The 14,557-nt window shown below is 36.0% G+C and overlaps 1 protein-coding gene across 4 annotated transcripts in view; it reads right to left on the bottom strand.

Moving 5' to 3' along the window:
• Positions 1-14,557, bottom strand: part of LOC113065203 (phosphofurin acidic cluster sorting protein 2-like) — a 61,171-nt gene that overhangs the window by 7,792 nt on the left and 38,822 nt on the right. The window contains exons 4-18 of one of the 4 annotated variants that reach the window (XM_026236457.1): positions 12,579-12,741; positions 11,724-11,815; positions 11,306-11,389; positions 10,218-10,277; positions 8,544-8,692; positions 7,729-7,822; positions 7,088-7,174; positions 4,828-4,964; positions 3,238-3,376; positions 3,043-3,147; positions 2,305-2,411; positions 2,036-2,190; positions 1,527-1,637; positions 1,326-1,428; positions 192-224 (exon numbers count right to left, since the gene is read on the bottom strand). In XM_026236457.1, coding sequence (XP_026092242.1) covers positions 192-224; positions 1,326-1,428; positions 1,527-1,637; positions 2,036-2,190; positions 2,305-2,411; positions 3,043-3,147; positions 3,238-3,376; positions 4,828-4,964; positions 7,088-7,174; positions 7,729-7,822; positions 8,544-8,692; positions 10,218-10,277; positions 11,306-11,389; positions 11,724-11,815; positions 12,579-12,741 — 1,619 coding nt within the window. The remainder of the gene's footprint in view (positions 1-191; positions 225-1,325; positions 1,429-1,526; positions 1,638-2,035; positions 2,191-2,304; positions 2,412-3,042; positions 3,148-3,237; positions 3,377-4,827; positions 4,965-7,087; positions 7,175-7,728; positions 7,823-8,543; positions 8,693-10,217; positions 10,278-11,305; positions 11,390-11,723; positions 11,816-12,578; positions 12,742-14,557) is intronic. The other 3 variants (XM_026236458.1, XM_026236459.1, XM_026236460.1) reach the window with 3 other exon arrangements.

Raw genomic sequence — 14,557 nt, 5'->3', positions numbered from 1 at the left:
ATCTCCAAACCTGTTAAACTCAAACCAAACTAAATCAGTAAAAGACACAAAAGACTGAATTATGAACATGAAACACACAGTGAGCAAAAACTAGTATTGACGCGACAGGTTTGTGAGGTTCACATACTGAGAGCATGAGTGATTTAAACCACAGCAAACATTCACATCAACCCAAACACACGATTAGGTACCTGATGTAAAAATCAAAATACAAACTTCTCTTCCTTGAAGGCAAAAACAAAACAAAAAAAGGGAAAAACCCAAAGCATAACGGTTACTTCGCCATCCTCAACACACATCCACTTCTTAATGACAAAATAAAACAAGGTCAAACAAACAAGTGACAATTAAAAAAAAGAAAATGCAAGTGTAACTGATTGTTTGATCTACTTTATGGACTTTATTGATGATAATGATTGTGATCACCATAATAATTTGTTGAGTGAATCTCATTAAACATGTCACATTTCACCTCATATTTTTATATTTTGCATTAAACGACGGTTCTGGATTTAGAAGGGTAAGTCTTTAAGTATTATTAAGATTATTTTATGACAATCAATCAGATTTCCCCTAAATTATCATTACTGCAGGGTATCAGCACACAGTTGTACTTTTTTGTCATTGTCAGTGGTGATTTTCATTAGATTCTTTACTGTAATACTATAATAAAAAAGCCAAAATTTTCTTGAACTAAAACATAATTTAATATGTTCTTCTTTTGAATCTGAAGTAAAATATGGCTTCGGTATCTTTGGAAATCTTGTAAGATTAACCCTTTTAACTGTATTTTGACCAGATGGTGAACAAACACACACTACATTTAAGAATCAGTAGCTGCGTTTCCATTACCCTTATAATTGCGCAAATTGAAATTACACCTAATTCAAACGTGTAAATTTAGCAAAAAATCGCCATGTATCGCAAAAAAGTTTTTACACTTACATGAGGTGGTTTTTCAGGCAATTCGAAAAAGCAATATTTCGCAAAACTGCGATGGAAACGTGTCTTTTCGAAATAACAAGTCACATGGCATACGTAAAAAGTCACATGATCATTTCTCTCCGCACAGCTTCTGTCAAGATACACGCATACGCCTCCTTCAATTAAATATAATGATTGGTGTAGCCAAAATCCATTGCCATGACTTATCACAAGACTTATCGCATCAGTTAACGGAAACGCCGTCAATTCACAATACTTTTTTAATTGACATTTCTAAAATTTCGCTAAAGTTTTGTGCAAATCTGTAATAGAAACGTGTCTACTGACACATGCCACATCATTAATTAGATATTCTCAAGCACGCATACACAAAACCATACCTTTTTTGTTTATAGGTGAGCATTGCTTCAGAAATTGGGAACTGGTGGGAGAGGTTGGCTCCACCCAAATACTGTGAGACCCGTCCGGCCACATCAATATTATCTGTGGACATTTTTAAACAACACACACAATAAGAGCCAGCATTAAATCGGATAATAAAGGCATCTATTTGAAGAGCCCATATCAGCAGAGACTCTAACCTGAATTAGGAGCTTCTAACCTCCCGAACACGTCCCTCCATCCGGCGTCCATGAAGATGTTATTGAACTTACTGTCAAATGTTGAGATGTACTTGGCCAGTGGATGGCAGCCTGATCAAAATTGGTTCACATTTAAGAAATACAAGAGAATAAATTGGTTGTCTTTCACATCAGATTAAAAAAAGTCCAAAATAATCACTCACTAAGCACCAAATATGTCTAAAAACTGGCTTTGGTGCATTAATAATACCACCTGCTGGGCGGCAACTCTATAAGAAACACAATACATGTTTTATTTGAATTGTATGAGTCCTCCCATTAAGCTGCCAAAACATAAATACAAAAAAATCTGTCACAAAATCTGTCTTCATGTTTTTCTGACACATACAGTTTTGGAAGAGGGTGTTGTATACGAAAAGGCAGCTCAACCCATTGTCATTATCATACAGTAACTTCTCTCATTTGAGGGGTAATTGTGCCATGTGCTTCAGATGCTTTATTCTGCTTACCGACAGGAATGACTAGGAACCGAATGTAGCTCAACCAATCGGGCGTTTTGTTGGCAAGCTGCTCCACGAAGCAGCGAAGGACCGTGCTGAGGTAACTCTGATCGCCCGCCACTGCCACTTTAATGGTGGGTGGTGTTTGTGCATTACAGTTGCAGCTGACACAACGACAAACACCAAAAGACAAAAAAATCATACTCTAGTTCTCACAAAAATCCCCACTCGATTACTGTTCTCGCTTGTAAAGCGTGCTAGGGTTTATTTGTGCTTACAATCGCTGAATCCTGGTGACGATGGTGTTGAAGGCGGCCTGAACATCTGCGGGGGAGACGGTGGACACAATAGGCTGCTTGTGCTCCTGAAGAATCTCATTCAAATACTGACACAGAAACAGAGTTCACAGTTCAGCACGAGGGAATCAGTGCGAATGCTTAAGAGACAGTGTGAATGAAAACAAGTTATGAGGACTGCGATGTGCATAATGGCTATCCCTGCGGTACACATCAGCCTTGGGTAAGGGTGAATGTCCAAATAAATCCAAACAGACAAGTGATACAAACAGTTTGTATCCCCAGGTTAATGCACTGGCCTTGTATTACCATCATAACAATCTCTTTTTAAAATAATGTACTATTACTCTGGGATAAGTAAATCAAGGACAATTATCCTCTTTTCTTTAATTATAACTCTCTTATAACTCTGTTACTGTTTTGAAGGCATCATCGTTTAGAAACTATAGGGATGTGGGACTGACTAGTTGAAGGAAAAAATACAAATAAACACTGACACTAAACCACTAACTTACAAATGAGCTCATTTAGCTACTTGTCTACAGAAGCTGCTTAAAAAGTATTGCACACAAAAACGTTTTCTTAATAGATAATTGTCTTTACTTTTCTTTTTAACCCTTAATTAGTAATACCTTAAAGGGTTATTTCACCCAAAAACGACTTTCTTCTTTTAGACGAATCCAGTCAGAGTTATATAAATGTTTTTTTTACAGTACAAACCTGTCCCTGCCAGTCTGTAGTGTTGATGAGAATGATATTCTCCGGCAGATGTTCATCAGAGTTCAGGATCTGGTTGAGCTGATCATACACTGATTTCCTCGGGACCTGTGACAGGAAGACATCAGGTCAGACAATGAGAATCAGTCTTGTAGTATTTCCTCATTCTTATCCTGGCAGACACAAACACACACTTACACAAACCTGTGTGATGAGCCTGGAGTCTGGCGAGGTCTCGCTCTCGATGCTGCTGGTGCGATCGCTCTGAGCTTTAGAGTTCTGTCTGTCCTTCATGGATGTGCTTCGTGGACGCCGCTGCAGCTTACTGTCTGTTTTACTGGCCACCCAACAAGGAGGAAGAAATATTAGAGCTGCTGGAATGGGAACAGATATTATAATTCCTCTGAGAACTATACACAAGTCGTCCAAGCTGGAAAACCAAGCTAAATCCTGCTGAAGACAGTAGGTGCGTTTTAGAAGAGCTAAAAAGAGGCGAATCAGTGATGCACTGCTGCGTTCCACATTTCCTAAAGTGTCTGTGAGCCCATTGCTCGGGGACTGAGTCATAATGAGCTCATTAGCCAATGCAAACACACACATATGTCGTCTAGTAGGGGCCTATGAGAACAACCAACTAGAGAACTACATGGATGAACAGACGATGTTATGATGGACCACAGAAATATAACAGATGGTTCTCTTTAACTAAGCACTTTCGGTCCTCTGGAGTATTAGAAAATAGACTCACTGGTTTAAAATTGGCATGAAATAAAGATGTAACCTACTTTGTAAATGCATGAAATTAATCTTATTGTGAATGCTGATGTTTCATTTTAAGAATTATTTTTTTATCTCGTGATTTTTAATCAAAATGGCACAAATTCAATTTTAGATTAAATTTAGATAATTCAGATCCAACTCCATTCAATCAACAACTGATACCTAGTACCAAGTCTATTTATCATTTGTGAAAACCATTATTATCATTCCACTCTCCTTCACTGCGTCATCAAGCTTCGCCTTCGTTAATGTGTTGAAAATGCGACCTCCAGTGGCGTACACAACATACATATTGTGCTTTTAATAGTTAATTTATAGAGTGAATTGGACCTTAAAATAAAGTTGTAATCTTCTTTTTAATGTCCAGTAAAGGAATACTGACACCAAAGTTAATGTTCAGCTAAGATTTGGTCCGATTTTCCCATTTATGATTCATGTATCGAGACTAATGTTTAAAAAAACAGAAAACAGGCTGAATGAAAACACAGTCTCTGAAAGTAGGTGATGCAAAACATTGCACATCTTTCTGTTTGTCATTCACTTGTCACAGGAAGACGAGGCAGAGCCTGTTTCAAAGGCTTACTCTACTATTTACTGTCGCTTAGTCATATAGTCTGTTCGTGCGAACCACCAAGTTATAGTTTTATGTCTCATCAGCGGCTCTGGGCATGTGACCAAAAGTATGAATCCTTTTGTTTGGCCAAAGTGTGATAGAAAAGACATGTCAAATGGATGGCATGCAAATGTTTGCATTCGTCTGAACAGGTTTTTAAAACCTGTGATGAATTTTTATCGCACTGTGTTTTCGCACCAAACATTTGACCTCAGTAAGTTGAAGAAACACCCAGATGCGGGAACATCTGCTATGACTATTATTAAATACAACAGTGAAAACTGAGGGGATTTTTCAGACAGAAAAAAGGCGTTTGAGAGTGCGAGAGAGGTTGAGATAGAAAACAGATGGAAAAGGAAAGCAGGAAGGCAAGAATATAAGGAGGTGTCTATTACCTAGGTGAGATGAGAGTCTGCGACTCAGCCTTGCAGAGTTTGCCCACTGTTCCTGGTAATTTCTCTGTGCTCACGTCCCAGCTAATGCTAGGATCACATGTTGCCATGCTGCCACCCGCCTCGTCCTCCACCAGCTCCTGCGTGGAGAGATACACATCAGACGGGAACATGTATCACTCTCTTCAAGAGCTCGTGAAAATTGTCATGTTGCTGTGGCGACAGCCACTTAGCCACAAAGCAGAATTGTGGTGTGTGTGTGACTTCCACACACTAGATATTGTTTAACTGATTAAGTGTGCGACACAGATCACAACCATGCATTATCAACAGTCAGGCACAAAAACTGAAAAACAGGTTGGCCCTTATGAAAGAAGGATAGAACATTTATTTTACTAAGAAAATGTGACTGGTGATTGCTTGCATTGTTCTGAGTGTTTTCTAGGTAATTGCTTACTGGCCCAGTATCAGATATCATCAGTGCTTGAATGTGCGTATGAATGATGAAACTAGAGAGGAAGGTACTGATGGCAAATTTTTGTACCGATAATTGTAAATTAAAATTATATTTAGGTCATGACTATCAGTTATTTGTGAAGTAAAGCTGCTGTAAAAAGGGTGAAGTGTTTAAAGGGGTCATATGACATTGCTAAAAAATAACATGTTGTGTATTTAGTGTAAGTCTTTATGCGGTTTAACGTCAAAAAAACACATTATTTTCCACATAATGTAAATTATTGTAGCTCATCTATGCCCCGCCTCTCTCAAACGCATTGATTTTTACAAATCTCATTTTTCTGAAAAGTGATGTGTGCTCTGATTGGCCAGTCAATATAATAATATATAAATTATAGGGCTGGTAATTTAATGCGTTAAAATTATTAACGCATTTGACTCTCTTGCCCCGCCCCAGACAAATGTCATACTCATCTTATTCAACAGTTCATTAAGAAGTTAATATTGTGTTATTTTAGACACAATGTTGTCTGTTTTGCAAAATTTTGCCAACCAGAAGTTAAAGACAAAGCAGAAGTGTTCATCTTCAAGAAACCCACAGCAGCATTTCATTTCTTAATCCACGTTTTGAATGAATTTGGTGAACCATTTGGCCCGTTGAACCATTGGCATAAGCATTGGCGCTGCACAGACCGATTGGTGTATGACAGTAGCGCGAGAGCGATTCAAAAACACAAGGAGTCATTGCTCTCTAAGCTCTTGCAGTTCTTTGACGTCACACACCGATCGGTCTGATGGTGATGATCCGCTTCAAGTCAAACAAGCCTAATGATTCAATGAACCATTCACAAAGAACCAGTTACTTCACTCCTGAATGAATCAATTGAATGAATAAATGACTCGATGACTTAATCATTAAGACATTTACCACCACCTACTGGCAGTTTTAGTTGATTATTTAGAAGATAATTTCATTAAAGAAATAATTTCATCATTTAAATATTATCAAACAAAATATTTCTAGCTGAACCTATTTTTTGTAATGCATTTTTTATGCTTTACACAACAATGACTTTAAATTATCTTTTGGGAGTAATTTCTCCAAATTTGATGTGCGATTAATTCGATGAATTAATAACCACATCATGTAATTAATTAGATTAAAAATTTTAACCACTTACCAGCCCTAATAAATAATTGTCTGTGTGTGTTTTTGCTCCTTGTGACACAGTTTTTGTCTCCCATTGATTGTGTTAATCTGATACCAGACGTGTCTCATTCCACCCCAATTATCCTGTTTTTAAAAGCCCTAGTCAGTTCAGTTCCTGTTCGTCTACTTGTTGTTATGTGTATTTCCTGTGTTGGATGTACCCTGTTCCTGGACTCCATTAAAGATTGTTTTGTGTATACCGTGTCTCCTCGTTCCTCTCCAGAGCATGACAATAACATTAAAATAACACTGATACTTAGTGTAAAGGAATAAACATTGATAAATATGATTTTAATAAACATTACTTCTTATTCTTGATCTAATCCACAGAAAGATGGTTGACAAAAAGATGAATAAATGAGCTGTTGTTGTGTTGATGCTGGGTAGTAAACACGTTTAAATACTCAAACACCTTTAAACAGATGCGAACTGATAGACACAAAGCGAACACATTGGTAATCAACAGAATAAAAGAAAGAAGGATAGTAAACAGATATCAGCTATCTGTTTAAGTAATCGATATTCTACACTATTCCAGACAGCTGTATAAAAATTACTCTATAATAAATGTGTAAAGATACAAGAATTGTCACTGACCCCAGCTGTAGAGTCCACCACTGTAGGGTCATCCGGATATCGTCCACCCGCCATCCTGTTCTTATCCACTGTTAACAGATCGCCACCCTGCAACACACACACAGAAACACAGCACAATAGTGAGCATGGGGTTCAGGCTTTGGTTCTTTAAGTATTTTCTTATCTCCTCCATAATCTTGTGAAAAAAACACTTAAGCATACCTTTAAAAAGAGCACTTAAAGAACCCATTTTAAAAGAACTTAAGTGTGAAACAAATGTAATGTTTTCTCGCACTTAACTGCATGGTAACTGCAATTAAATTAAAATATAATGTAGCTTTAATTTATATTAAATTTTAATTGCTCTAGAGAGCTTTTATGGCCCACATAAGTAGGACTTCAGTGCATCTTTATATGTAATTTCATAATTACTTCTTTTGTCTTTGAAATATGGTTAAAGTGCTGCTGAATGTACTGATGAACATTTATGTTAAACTATATATTTTGTGTCTAAAATATTTCTAATTACACATTTGTTATGATGATGTTGCACTATTAACTGATATTAACTATAAATATAATCAACACTGGCATATTCTGTATTTGCCTTTGTTTAGGCAGAATAATTTTGATAATTCAAGCATTCAAACTGTCAGACATACAGTGGAGGTTTTCTCTCTCGGTTGGCTCTTCTGACTGTGCAAACTGCCGATCTCTGTCTGTGAGCTGGAGTGAGACATTCCCTCAAAGAACGGCCTTGAATGGAAAACATACACATGTTAAGAATATTAAAACAGTTTCATGGTCAGCAATAAAGTAGCAGTTAATTTTTCCTAAGTGTTCTTTAAGAGGCGTTTACACTGGCGGCGATTTGCGAAGACTATGCAACTGGAAGTCATTCACTTTTTCACTCTGGTGGTTCAAGCATTAAACATTGTTCCTCGTGTTCGTCATTCCTATACAAACAATTTATCCTCCAGAACAATAGTATTTAGCAAAAAATAAAAAAATAAAATAACCATTCCTTGTCAAAAGGAATACATTTAATGGTGTGTCCCAAGATTTGAAGACTACCAATGAGATTACAGCATCTAGAAGTAGGAACAACTGCAGCTGAATTATTCATTTTCTCACCTCTATATGCAAGAGGCTGTTGCTTCTAACATTTAATCAGAATTTGAAGAAACATTTCTACTTATACATTTCATTCAATGGGTTTTTCAAGGCAAACATTATTTTCATCTGTTTTATACAGAATGTTTCCAAAATAAAACTTGTTCTAAAAAATTGAGCATGTGGTAGTTTATTGAAGTTGGTTGTAAAGCCATTGCTCCCAGCCATTTGAATTTAACCTTTATGAATGTACATTGTTGATGTAAATGCAAACTAGTCACTGTAGACATCATCCGATGCCAAATTTGTAGACATTTTTGTGTGTAATATGCATCAGCCTAGCGCTATGACTCATGGTTCTTACTTTAGTGTGGGTTTGGGAGTGCTGAGAAGACTCTCGTTGTCCTCCATCTCTGGGCCACTGTCACTCTGGTTATAAACCTCCAGACTGTCATACAGAAGATCCAAATCTTCAACCTCCTGTGTTTGATCAACCGGGTCTGAGTCCAAGACCTTTTTAAGCCAGAAAAAAGCAAATAAAATGTAGATATGTAAGTACAAACCTCATGAAACATGAAGAACATGACCAAGTTACATGTCAAACCACAATGACTTTATGAAAATTAAGCATATTTGTATATTTGCAAATAAATTATGTTAAAATTGTAGTATGTTATGTATTGCCTTTTGTTCATGCCAAACAAAAATCATAATGGTATTTGATATTATAGTTAATGAGAAATTACTATAATGCCTTAATGAGATGTTTTTTGTTGGGAAATATAACTTGAGCATGTTGTTGTGTGATTCGGCCATTTAAAAAAGCCAATATGTGCTGAAAAAACTGGCATACAATGCAATCGTTTTCAGACAGAATTTTCACAGGACAGATCAATCACCATTAATGACCCATTCATACTATAAAATGCATCTCCTCAGGCAGCTGAGAGTAAAAGACAAAAGTTCATTGTGTAAAAGTAAACAAAAGACAGAAAGAGGATAAAAGATGGTCTGAAAGTAAAGGAGACACATTAATTATTATAATATTATGTTTTTATTTTCCAAGATAATAAAACAAAGACATTTAAGTCATTTTGCATCTTAAGCACTGCATTGTGTTCACAGCTGATCCATCCTTTATAAGTGGACATTGATTTAAAATGTGTCAGTGCACTAACAGACTTTAAGTTATCATTGTTTTGCTCCACTATCCCTGCTTAAGAAAGCGTAGCACTAACTTGGCCAGGACCAGCTAAACCAACTTAACCAGCAAAACACCATAGATCAAATTAATGCCATAGTATGTTTTGCATTGCTACGAATGGTGGATAATGATTTCTCTAAAAATAAAATAAACAAATAAAATAACTGGAAAGCCATGACTGCTGTTGAAAATTCTCAAAAGTTAATCCATTTTTTCAAATGTCAATTACATGTTTAAGTCATAGGTGTTTTGAAATACACTACATATTTGAGACACACCCAAAGTGAGCTACTGCATTGACAAGCTAAGGTTGGCAATGCTACTCTTGGGAACAGCCTGCCAATGCAACAAAACTGTGTCATCACCCTGAATCAGGAAGTTGCTGGAATGATCTGGATAATTTCCTGTAGGGTTTGGATAACGCAACATGACATCCAAGGCAAGAGGACGAGGAATCAAAGAGTCAAGCAGTTATCAACTAACAAGCTTAGACTCTAACAATGAGACCATTAAGCTGCTTAAATCTTGCCTGTAGGCTCTAGAAATATGTATAACCTAAGTCATGGCCACATGACTTGTCCTCTCAGAGCAAAGCAGTAAGTTTAGTTTTAGACTAGCTCTACATCATACTGTATATTACACTGCAGAAATCAAAGCTCCTCTCACATTTCAGCTACTAGATCAATCATCGCCAAGTCCTAGGGCTGTTTTTATAAAGGTTGAATTTCATGGCTGAAGTGATTTTTTGATTACAAAGCACAGGACCGCAAAGTAGAGAGTGGAGAGTTCATTTCTTTTTTGTTGTAACTTATGACAGACAAAGAAAATTCTCACCTCATCAGACACTTTGAATCTTTTCAGCAGGGCAACAAACTTCTGCTTGAAGTTGGGTTGCTATAGAGAAATTGAGAGGATGTCAAAATAAAAAAGTTACTTTTTGGTATGTGTTTTAGTTAAGCCAGTAAAAAAAAAGACTAAATTAAAAAAATCAGCATTTACCATTTTTGGTCATACTTATTATTTAGGCGTCTTTAACTGCTATATACTAGCATAAAAAAAAATTGTTAGGTACAACAAACTTATGTTGTATTGCTAAACAATTTTGTTGCAATCAAGGTTAGATACAGATAGGGTTTGGGACAGGTATGGTTTCGTTTGGTTCAAGGTTGGGTTAAGGGGTAGGTTAAGTAAAAGTGTAATTAAAGCTGTGACTACAGAAATTAATAATAGATGTTATTACATGTACAAGTATTTATTTTAAATATAAGTACAGAGTTACAACACAATTTCATTGTATCACATTTAAACACTTAATATAAAGTGGGTCCCAATTTTTTTAAATATGCTTCAGAAAAGTTTAAGGAAATCTATATTAGTGTCTCTCTAGTTTACACATTGATCCTGGATTAACAATTGTGTTCCTGATGGTGAATTTAGCTTAAGAGGATTAGAAAATCCCCTTCTGTGAACTAGATAACACTGATCCAAACACCACCTTTAGGACAAAAAAGCAATTTGTCTTATGTTTCTATCTGGTAGCTGCCTGAAGTTACTAGTATCAAGACAATAAATCTATGATAATAGATTGGGTCATCTAACTACTGCTGTGATAACAGAGACTTCATTGTATGTTGTTGAATATTGGTCAGCCAATATGGATTTTGTAAAGGCCAGACATGCAGAAACAAATAGATAACGGGGGATTATTTGACAGCAATATACAGTATAATACAATTTAATCATATCAGATATTGACACGGTTATCATATCAGTTAGCAAAACTGTTATTCCTGCTATACAAAGATGTTTTACAAATGGTGTTCCCCAGGGCTCAATTCTAGGTCCAATATCTTTCTGAAAGTGCTTAGATCTTTGTTACTGGCCCCCAAGGATAAATACAGAGGGAATATAGCTGTACATACTCGGGTCATTGATGTGGTTCTAATCATTTTCCTCCGAGATTTTTTTGGTTTCCGCTGAACATCATCATCTTCATCGTAAAGGTCCTACAAAACAATTTCAGGAAATTTGATGCTTTGGTTAGGTAGAAATGCTTTTCTAAAGATATGACACAAAATTTTACATTAACAACACTAGTTTCTTAATCACTAAGCACCCGAAGTTCGGTATAATCAGCCATTAAACAATGCTATCAGTGGATGGAATTATTTTTTAGGGAAATTCTTCCAATACTCCCAATAAGATAACGTATGTGCTGCAAACTAACACCAATAAGACTACATTCAAAGCAGAAAACAGGTAGCTATATAGAAATTTTTACTTTTTAGAGTAATGTTTTAGAGCAAGACTTATAAAGACATGTTAGCAAAAACTCCTGACCTGGCCTTGAACAGCGTCATCACTCGCCTCTTGCTCTGACGAGTAACTATCATCGTCATCTTCAGAATAGTTATCCATATCTGGAGAACGGTCTTCAAGAGAAAGAGACATTTAATGACCCCATGTTACTTGACATTTTAATGCAGCAAAGGCCTCAGGCATACAGTACCATCTGACATCCAACAGAAAAAAAACGAATAAAATGACTCATTCAAAACTTGTAGCAATTTTATCACTCTAGTTTGAGAACACTTTAACTGCTGACGCTACTTTCCCTGTTAATGTACTGCAGCATCAGTGACTTCTTCTTTGTGTGTGCTCTGAGATGATGGATGGGAGGATGTTTTGTGGTATAGAGTGTTTCCGGGGGACATTTTATATTTATTGCAGTTTAATGCACTCAAACTACCCATTAGCATCTTTAAGTTAATGTAATGACTGTACAAAAAAACAAAAACAATCACTGATGGAATATTGTGGTTTGTACAGTCATGCAATTGAAAGGACAACTAGGTATATGAAGTGGTTTGATGTAGTGGTTAAAGATTTTGCCAGTATGTGTTCCCCTCCTTGAAAAAGCACTGCGCTTTTAAACTATTTAAAAGTGAGGAAAGAAAGGAAAATTTCAAAATTCTAAAAAACTAAAAAGAAAAATAGCTTTATGCTAAATTGCCGCTATTTGAAAGTGGAAGTAAAATGTGCATACCACTTTTACAAATTTCCTCACTATCACAACACTAGTTAGAACCTATCGGCCTGCACCATCTAGAGTTTCATGACAGAACTTTGTATTAAATGTGACCACACTTTTAGAGTAATTTTCTTTTTTAATATATGGATAAATTTTTGTGTCACCTGAAGCTTTGGCCTTTGTCTCTGGCTGACTGCTGCCGTCTTCTGGGTCAATAGGTTGGCTGGACAGTGAATAAACACTCAGTTCTGCTGCACGCACTGGTGCTTCCTTCACGTTACTGTGGAGACCCAAAATCTGGCCTCCATCTGTTGGGTGCTGCATCACCTTTAAACATAAACACTCAGAAATAAATAACACTTGGATAAAAGAGTCAGAATACTTCAGACGCCTTCTTGTGCTTTTAGCTCAACTACAGCTCATGACCTCCATCTGAAAGCCCCATTTTTTTGTCGATTCGAGGTTGCATTCCCCATCGATCTCTTGGAAAGATGAATTGTCCCCTATATTGCAGTGTTTGAGTCTCAACTGAATATGATTATCGCAGGATTCTCAGCCGAGAGGAATTTGGAATTTTGCGTGGGTGAAACTCCTGAGATTAATTTGCTAAATAGCTGAAAATAGCTAAAATATACAAGTAGGTCCATGCTCACATAAAGGCCCCCAACACTCCTATACACTAGACCTTTTTAGGAATAACTGTCTTGAAACACAAGAACAAGACATATTAGTCATCGAGTGTTCTAACGTTCTAATTATTAGTAACTCGAGTGGCCCCAAATGGAGAGACTCTTACAAATACAAAAGAGAATTAAAATGTTGCACTCATCCCTCACTTTTAATGAACATGCACCTAATAATTTAGAGAACTTAATATTTACATTCTAAAGATTCTGAGAATTGATACTTTCAGTCTTCACATAATCTATTGGTATCTATTGCCTGAATTATTTTTCATTATATTTGTAATGATAAAGTTGCAATTTAGAACATTATCTTAAAAGTAATACAGACTAACACAAAGTTATAATTATAATAAAGTACTTTACATGTGCTTCAGTATGTTGGTTAACACATTACAACAAGTGTACTTCTTTAAAGCACTACAAAAGATAATTAAACTAAATTGATTTAGTGTATTTTGAAGTAAAGACTTTAATTTAACGTTATAAATTTTAAATTGTAAACAAACGCTTCTGATAACAAAATACCAGTCTTGTACAGTGCTGTGGTGGGTATATATATATATATATTTATATATATAGATTAAAAATATTTTTTATATAATTAATCACGTTTTTTCTGTGATTAATCGCAATTAATTGCACACTTCACGAAATGAACCATTGACCATTTATCTTGTTTCAAATGTTTATTTTGTCATCATTTGCTATATCCACAAAGTATTGAAGTGTGATTCCCTAAAATCTATATTTTCTGCAATATAAATTTAAAAAAGGACACTTAGAAACTCCAAAAAGGCCCCAAAGGACCAAATAATATGAGCCCATATAAGCACATAGGAAATAAACAAAAATCTGAATTTTATAATATGTTTACAGTGCAACAGCAAAGAGCTTTTTTACATTTTAGAGAAGCCAAGTTGTGATACCCAACAGGACCAAATGGTGATGCCAAAAACAAAACAAAAAAATACTCTAAACCAAACGCCTGCTGAGTGCATATATCTACAACATAACACGGATCCATTCAATATACCTAAACACAGCAACAAAAAAGTGACAAATCAAAACATTATCATGAATGTGTGTGGAAACAACGTGAATGTATGGAAATGTCTGTGCGATCTCTGCATCAAGAGAACTCATACACGCATTAATATAAAGGACTCCTGCACGCCACCACAATCGTCTTTACCTTGATTGCAGTCTTAATCCATCAAAACATTACTAGCGAGATTACTAGTCTCATCTGGCCATACAGCGGTAGTGATGTGTTGACAATCCATTCAGTCTGTACTTCACACATCGTGTGTGACGTGTGAGGGCTCATGCTCTTCAGAGACAATCACAGAATATGACAGAGCTCATGTTTTAAAGCGAAACGCACTGGAATTAATCATTTACTTAAAAACGCAATGCGAGTCTCTGTTTTCTCTGCAATCTCTGATGTAATCAGCCTG

This window comes from Carassius auratus, chromosome 47, assembly GCF_003368295.1.
Source record: "Carassius auratus strain Wakin chromosome 47, ASM336829v1, whole genome shotgun sequence".
Lineage (NCBI taxonomy): Eukaryota > Metazoa > Chordata > Actinopteri > Cypriniformes > Cyprinidae > Carassius > Carassius auratus.
Note: the sequence above shows the minus strand (reverse complement) of the source record. Positions and strands in the feature narration are given on the sequence as shown.